The sequence below is a fragment of the Berghia stephanieae genome, chromosome 2 (genome assembly GCF_034508935.2).
Source record: "Berghia stephanieae isolate SIO BIC M18660-M18661 chromosome 2, UCSD_Bste_1.3, whole genome shotgun sequence".
Lineage (NCBI taxonomy): Eukaryota > Metazoa > Mollusca > Gastropoda > Nudibranchia > Aeolidiidae > Berghia > Berghia stephanieae.
Window position 1 is genome coordinate 118,963,688 of NC_088361.1, and position 8,400 is coordinate 118,972,087.

At 33.2% G+C, this 8,400-nt stretch overlaps 1 protein-coding gene across 4 annotated transcripts in view; it reads right to left on the reverse strand.

Moving 5' to 3' along the window:
* Window positions 1–6,697, reverse strand: part of LOC144966412 (uncharacterized) — a 57,362-nt gene extending 50,665 nt beyond the window's left edge. For 2 of the 4 annotated variants that reach the window (XM_078902834.1, XM_078902832.1), the window contains exons 1-4: window positions 6,631–6,697; window positions 4,481–4,536; window positions 3,914–3,932; window positions 2,446–2,507 (exon numbers count right to left, since the gene is read on the reverse strand). In XM_078902834.1, the coding sequence (XP_078758960.1) occupies window positions 2,446–2,507; window positions 3,914–3,932; window positions 4,481–4,536; window positions 6,631–6,648 (155 nt within the window). In that variant the 5' untranslated portion in view covers window positions 6,649–6,697. The remainder of the gene's footprint in view (window positions 1–2,445; window positions 2,508–3,913; window positions 3,933–4,480; window positions 4,537–6,630) is intronic. The other 2 variants (XM_078902831.1, XM_078902830.1) reach the window with 1 other exon arrangement.
* Window positions 6,698–8,400: the final 1,703 nt, after the last annotated feature.

The following is an 8,400-nucleotide window of genomic DNA, read 5'->3' on the forward strand; positions in this document are numbered from 1 at the left end:
CCACGTTTAATCCATATTGTTATCAGTTTTTCCTTGAATGTAGAAATCCTACCAGGCAGCTAAGCCTCTGACTTTCAACTATTAAAATGTAACAATGGGCATTATCTATAGATATTTCGAAGATGACGTCACTCAGGCCTTTGTTATTGTTTTTGCCATCCGCGTTTGTGAGTTGTTCTCACTAAACTATATTAACCAGACTATAAAAGTTCATGGTTACACAGAGTTTATGTGTTGGTCCGTTATACTTCCGGATGGCAATGTTGTGAACTCCTTGGCCAAGCGCATTCTATCTATATTATCATTCTATGTGCTCGAGGTCATTGATCACATTGGAATATGTGCTCAAAGTGACCCACAAAGTGAAAATTGCTCACAGTTTTTGAAATATCAAACATCACGATTGGTCATTTTATTCAGCTTGACACATGTGTATGTTTACAACTTTCATAAACAAAGCAGCGTGTTTATATTTCTGAGGAAATATCCAATAGTTGGACAACAACAAATCATGTGATTGATGACTTGGTTGGACGAAAACATGAATATAGATCGCTCCCATTGTTTATGTCAAGTGTGTACAAAATGTGCAATTTGCTGTGTCATTTTGAACTCAGGGTGGCAATTTTAGTGAGTAATGCACATGAATCTCGTGAAAAGTAAACCCCTGGTCAAGCCTGTGGGGAGTTCAGTGATCGTAATCACAACATAATTCACTGTGTATAATACTGTTATTGTAAACCTTCCATTTGCTCACTAATCCCAGACCCTTCGTTTTTTATAACGCAAATAAGGAAAATCCCAAATATATAGTACTGTAGCCGATGACCATAAACCCCGGCTTAAGGTCACAAACAATTAACCAGTAGATTTTTCACCAATCAAAACATGGAATTTGTGACACACCTTCACATGTGCTCGGACAAACATAGATGGTTGTTTATAAACAATGACGTGAACGAATTCGACCTCCATCAAATCGTTGTTATTGTTTTTATATTGACAAATGGGTGACTAGTTATCCCATGGTTTTCTCGATCATATTAAAAACGTTTAAGTTTATACATAGTTTTCTGTGGTTGATTCTACTGATCAAGCGGTAGAACAGTGGGTATTTTACTTAACACATACCATCGATAGTAAAACCTGTGTAGTTTGCTGTGTCTACCAATCACTGCCATTGTTTACATGATGACGATTGTCATAGAGGCGTGGTTATCTGCCGGTTAATTCGTGTGTTCGAGCCAATTTTCAATAAAATCCATCAGAAGATTGTAAAGATTACACGTCAACGCGTGCGCACGGATTGTGGAACGGACAATGAATGATAGTATTTGCGTTTTGTGTTCCCTATTGTCTTTGTATGTGAAGTACATTCGAACACTTTGTGAGTTCTGCACGCTATATATAAATAATAAATTATATAGATTATTACATTACATTACATTAAATATTAATATCTTCGTAGTTAGCTTAGTTTAGCAACCACTGTAGTTCGCTTACTTTAGCAACCATTGCCATTATTTATTGAATAATTAATGAGTGTCCGGACTGTCTGAATCTTTCTTTTGTGGCTTTTGGATCGGAACTTATTGGGTTTGAGCTCTTTACTCACATTCTCTCACCGTACTCAGGTGTAAAATGAAGACATGGCCGTCTAACTGCGTTGTCTCTGTCGGAAAAAAAATAGTTATATCGCCTAGCAGCCGGCATGTCTCGTTCCACATATTACGGGTTGTTGTTGGTCAGGGACCCTTTGTAAAGCGCTTTGAGCACGTTTAGTGGATATTGCGCTAATATAAAAGCTCAAGTTTATTTTGTCTCATAGGTTATTTCTAGGTTAATTTATGGACCTTGTTATAGATAGTATGCGCTTGGCTAAGAAGTTCATAACATTGCCATCGGGAAGTAGAACGGACCAACACACAAAACTGTGTAATCATGAACTTTTACAGTCTGGATACTACCGTACGGTTTAGTGAGTATTACTCATAAACGTGGATGGCAAAAGACAATAACAAAGACCCGAGTGACGTCATCTTCATACTATCTATAGATAGTATGCAGTTGACGTCACTCAGGTCTTTGTTATTACTTTTTGCCATCCACGTTTATGAGTAGTTCTCACTAAACTGTATGAACTAGACTATAAACATTCAAGGTTACACACAGTTTTGTGTGTTTGTCCGTTATACTTCCGGATGGCAATATTATGAGCTTCTTAGCCAATCGCATACTATCTATAGATAGAATGCGCTTGGTCCAGGAGTTCACAACATTGCCATCCGGGAGTATAACGGACCAACACACAAACTCTGTGTAACCATGAACTTTTATAGTCTGGTTAATACAGTTTAGTGAGAACAACCCACAAACGCGGATGGCAAAAACCATAACAAAGGCCTGAGTGACGTCATCTGCATACTATCTATAGGTGAAGCTTACCGGATCCGAATCCCCGCTGCCTTTCTTTTTTTTCTTTTTGTGTTTCTTCTTATGACCAGATTCTGTAAAATAGGATAAACAATGAATGGTGTAGAACAGTAGACTTCTTTTACACACTAAATCAAATCAACTCTGCCTGAAGCTGTGGGCAACAAACAAATATACTGAACATAATTAAGATAACTTTCTCAAAAATAACAAACCAACCTTTCTGAGGGGGGGGGGGGGGGGAGGGGAGGGGGTAATTATGGATGGAAAGAACTTCATCTTCATAGTAAATGAATACACTTTGTGGCTTCTATTAACGCGATGAATCATTTACTATAATAAACAAAAATCGGCCAAGACTTTTTTTTAATTCATTGAGGCTGGTGCCTAAAGCCTCGAATAAATTAGAATTAGACGATGACACAGCGGTTGTTTTCTCACCTCTGTTGAAATACATGTACGCAGTTTGTTTATTTATTTATTGTTCTTTTACATTTTGTTTGTTTTTTTATTAAAAAAAAATAATTCTTTCCCTCTACATAATAATGAAATATCCAATAAAACACAATCCAATTTCAACCTAGCAGTTGGACAAAGCTTCATCAAGGACTATCTCTTGACTAGATAGTGTATATCCATCCATTGTGGCTTGTGCTCTTGAGCACGTTGCCGGTCAGCTGTCTCCATGAATCACGATCCTCTGCGGTGCGCATAAAATCTGTGTTGCTTTTTAAGTCACATTTGGCCATTCTTAGGTTATTTAAATAGGTCATTCTTTGTCTTCCTCTGACTCTCTTTCCTTCGATCATCCCAGATGTTACCAACTTTTCTATTCCGTCTCTTCTCCACACATTCCCAGAAACCGTAACTGCCTCTTTCTGATGGTATCGATCAATATTCTCCCTTTTCCCACCTTCTCCAACACTTCCTCGTTCGTATACCTAGTGTCTATCCACGTTTCACAACCGTATATAATGGTACTTATGACATATGTTTCTACTAGTCTACTTTCACTTTCATTCATATAATATTTTCTAAATTTCAAATTTCGTTGAAAGTGCAAACACACGTTTAGGAAAAAAAAACAAAAACAAAAGAAAAAAATGCGCAATTTTATGCTGATATTTAGTTATACAATGTATAACTTGTCATGAAAACTGCATTAATGTATATTGACATCTAAAAATTCAAATTATCACTTGCCCTGAAAATGCTTTGTATTATTTGCATTGAAAATACATTACATCATTGCACTGAAAAAATAACGTATCATTAGCACTGAAAAAATATTGTATCAGTTGCACTGAAAAACTTTGTATCATATGCACTGAAAATACATAGTGACATTTGCACTGAGATAATTGTATCATTTACACTGAAAATGCATTTTGCGCAAACTAATAGTAGCTTCCTAACTCGGAATTAGTGAATGATATGGAATAGTCAATAGTATGAAAGAAGGTTACTGGTAATTACTTACTCTCTGTTTCTTCCTCACCCTAAAAGGAAGAAAAGAAAAGTGAAATGGGTAATTAGAATATCATAAATATAATAATGTCATCTAATCTTTCAAGCTGGTATTATGTCAGAATAAACTAAATGTTTGCAAGTAGAATTAGATATTAAGATAATCTGAATGTAAAGTGTTAGATCTGCTTTTTTGGAAATAAATCAGTAGATTTTTGACCAATCAAAACGCGGGATTTATGACTCACCATCAAAACCTCTCGGACAAATATAGCTGGTTGTTTACAAACAATAGATTGAGGGAAGATAACATCTCTCTTTGATACTACGCCTATAATTTGTCTCAGAAAAATGTAATAAATTTAAATAGGCATGGGTAAAATTAACCTGGGTAAACTACGGATATAGTCGGTGATAGGGTTGAGTAAGTTATCGTGTGGGAAAAAGTGTGGAAAAGGTTAATGCTTGTTCAGTGTGTTTATTGGGGATTTATTTCGAATCCGGAATCAGCTAACGATGACAGATAAAAACCAAAAGATTATTTATAATAATGTTTATAAGCACAGCACATTTTTTTTACCTCTTTTGTATCCGAATCTTTGTTTTTCTTTGATTTATGTTTCTTTTTCTCTTTTTCTGCAAGAAAAGATAAATATTATTATTTTTACTATACTATTACTATTGTGATTGTTAGTTTATTATTATTATTATTATTATTATTATTATTATTATTATAATTATTATTATTAATTATTATTATTATATTATATTATTATTATTATTATTATTATTATTATTATTATTATATTATTATTATTATTATTATTATAATTATTATTATTATTATTATTATTATTATTATTATTATTATTATTATTATTATTATTATTATTATTATTCATTATTATCATCACCATCATCATCATCATCCTCATCATCATCATCATTATTATTTTTATTATTATTATTATTATTATTATTATTATTATTATTATTAATATTATTATATTATATTACTATTATTACTATTATTGTTATTATTATTATTATTATTATTATTATTATTATTATTATTATTATTATTATTATTATTATTATTATATTTTTATTATTATTATTATTATTATAATTATTATTATTATTATTATTATTATTATTATTATTATTATCATTATCATCATCATCATCATCATCATCATCATCATCATCATCATCATCATCATCATCATCATTTAAAATGTCACTTGACATTCATCAATGAGAAAGCAGATGTATTTATAGATGTAATGTTTTTAAAGGTAGGATTTAATTTTTTTTATGGACTTAATCAACGTGAAATATTCACAGGTCCTCTAATCGGACGGACTTATGGGCTCGTTTAACATTGTTGGAATGGAGAATCTTTAGCGTGAGTTTGAGGCGTATTTCTATTAACACAATGAGACCATAACAGTTTGGGTTATCAGACCTGCAAATAAGTTCACGTCAGTCTTAATCCATCCATGAGGATGCCTTCCGAAAGCTCCTAGTACTAAGAGAAACAACTCAAATATTCCCTCAACTAAGCCTAAGGAAAAATTAAACCTAGTAGGTACCTTTAACTAACTCTAACCTAATATGAAAAACAAACACCCTAGCACCTTTGCTGAGACTTATGAATAACCCTGATAGAAAACAAATCCTCCGATCTCGAGCTAACCCTAATAGAAAAAAACCCCAGGACTGCGTTGCACTAACTTTCAATACAGCAAAATGACGGCCGAGAATCAAATTAGGAAATTTTAAACTTTCACAAATCTATCAAGGTTTGTTCTAGAGTTTTTAAAATGCTTCTATATTATGATGACAAATTGAATAAATAAACGCCTGACAAAAGATTCACGGTGAAAATGAAAATTGAAAGAAATGCTAGCGCTAGAAGATTTCGGAAGGTCTCCTCCCCCTAATAGGAAAAACAAACAGCCTAGCGCCTTTGCTAAGACTTATAACTAACCCTAATAGAAAAAAAATCCTCCGATCTCGAGCTAATCCTAATAGAAAAAAAACCCACCTAAGATCTAATAATTCACATGTTTTTTAAATGGTCGTATTAAGAAAGTTTAAACTTTCACTACTCTATCAAGGTTTGTTCTAGAGTTTATAAAACGCTACTATATATTGACAAATTGAATAAATGAACTCATGACAAAAGATCCACGGTAAAATACAAATTGAAAGAAATGCTAGCACGAGGAGCTTAAGGAAGGTCTCCTCATCCATGGCAATCGTTGTCTATTACTAATAGGGTGACTAATGACCAATGACCAATGTGACGAAGTGACACTTCAGTCTTTTTCCTACTAAAAAACACCGAGAGGCGACAGAAGCAAATCATGATGCTAAATTTACACTACTATCTAGTCACATTTGAGACATTTGGCGGGAGGCCTTCCGAAAGCTCCTACATCACCAGTATTCTTGTTTTTTATAATGTTCTTGTAGGGGGTTTGGGAGGGGGAAACTTTTTTTTATTAAAAAAAAAGTCTCCCCCCTCCCAAACCCCCTACTGGACCATTATCATTAGAAAAAAGTTTCCCCCCTCCCAAACCCCCTACTAGAACAAGACTACTGGGGATGTAGGAGCTTTCGGAAGGCCTCCCGATAGTCACATTTGAGACGTTTGGCGGACCTCTCACCTTTAAACAAAAATGAAAGTCGTAAAAAACGTGAAAAGTTATCTTGTTTACTTACTTGGTTCTTCACTAGCATCGTTATCACCCATCTTTGCTTTGCCAGTTGATTCCAAATTTAATATCGAGTGTGTTCAAAGTAGTCTAGTTCAAAGACCATGCAATGTTGTGCTTAAGTCATTTTTGGTGTCGTAAAAAGATGGACTCTAAATATGTAACAAAATTATTTTCTCAGCCCAGGTCGTAGATACTTTTACGTAGGGTGATATTTTGAAAGTGGACATTTTTTTCATTCATAATAGAAAGAAAAGTTTGTTTGTGTTTTATAGCCCAGATTTCACGGGTTAATTGCAATTGCACGGGAATATGGTTGTATAATGTAGTTAAGTGGATATTAAATGAAACAAGAACCTCTTTAGTCCACGTTAAGGCTATGTATGTTTTACTACTGCTTCCTCTGCTGAAATTACAAATGCTAAAGCTATTGCTTATTTAACTTTTTTTTTTCTTTTCCCTCTAAATTATCATATAATGTCTCTTTTTATTGGTGTATAATATAGCTCTCTAAGTATATTGTAGAAAGACATCGTCACCAGCAATCAATAGATTCAAAGGATTCAAAAGGATTCAAAAACGTTTATTTTAGGCAATTGCCAATGTAACTCATACAAGAATATATTTTCATCAACAAATCAAATAAGTAAAATCAATAATAAAGCAAGGCAAACAACGAAAATAATAATGATAATAACATTAATAATAATAATAATAATAATAATAATAATAATAATAATAATAATAATAATAATAATAATAATAATATAATAATAATAATAATAATAATAATAATAATAATAATAATAATAATAATAATAATAATAATAATAATAATAATAATAATAATAATAATAATAATAATAGAAGAAGCACAACTAATTAAAAGCTATCCAAGTTGAAAAGGTGAACCTGACGATGTTGAAGAAAGAGATGATGATGATGACGACAACGATGAGGTGATGATGATGATGATGATGATGATGATGATGATGATGATGATGATGATGATGATGATGATGATGATGATGAAACTAAGATCTGGTGGAAGTAAAGGAGTCAAGTAAAAAAAAATCTTGAAACTTGAAAAACTTTTCAGATAATCGAAACTCCGGTGTGCCTGGTGGTAACATACATAATAAGCAGGGTATTAACATTTTAAAATTCCCCCGTCCGTTTAATTTTGACACCCGTATTTACGCACCATCCCTTTGATTCTCATCGCTTGGGGAGCAACTTGTCTGGGGCTATCATCTCCTGTAGAATATGGAGGCCTTTGAAAATATTTTATCTCTTGGATATGCACATCGATAATGCAGATTCTCGGTGTGACTAAGTCAGTCAGTATATTGGAAGGAAAAGAAGAACAAATCCTGACCTATAGATAGTTCGAAGTTGACGTCACTCCGGTCTTTGTTATTGTTTTTGCCATCCACGTTTATGAGTAATTCTCACTTAACAGTATTATCCAGACTATAAAAGTTCATGGTTACACAGAGTTCTGTGTGTTGGTCCGTTATACTTCCGGATGGCAATGTTGTGAGCTTCTTAGCCAAGCGCATACTGTCTATATGTCAGAAATCGAGATTTGCTCAGGAGAGTGGGGGAGCACATTTTTTCTAACAGCTGATTGGCAATGAAGACGTAGGTCGTTAATTGGATATCTCTTATGACACCATTCTTTACTCTTGATTATATCTTTGCAGTAGAGCAATTTCCTCATCTTATGTCGTTTACGATAGCATCTTTTTTTTTGTCAATCAGACACAAGTCCAAA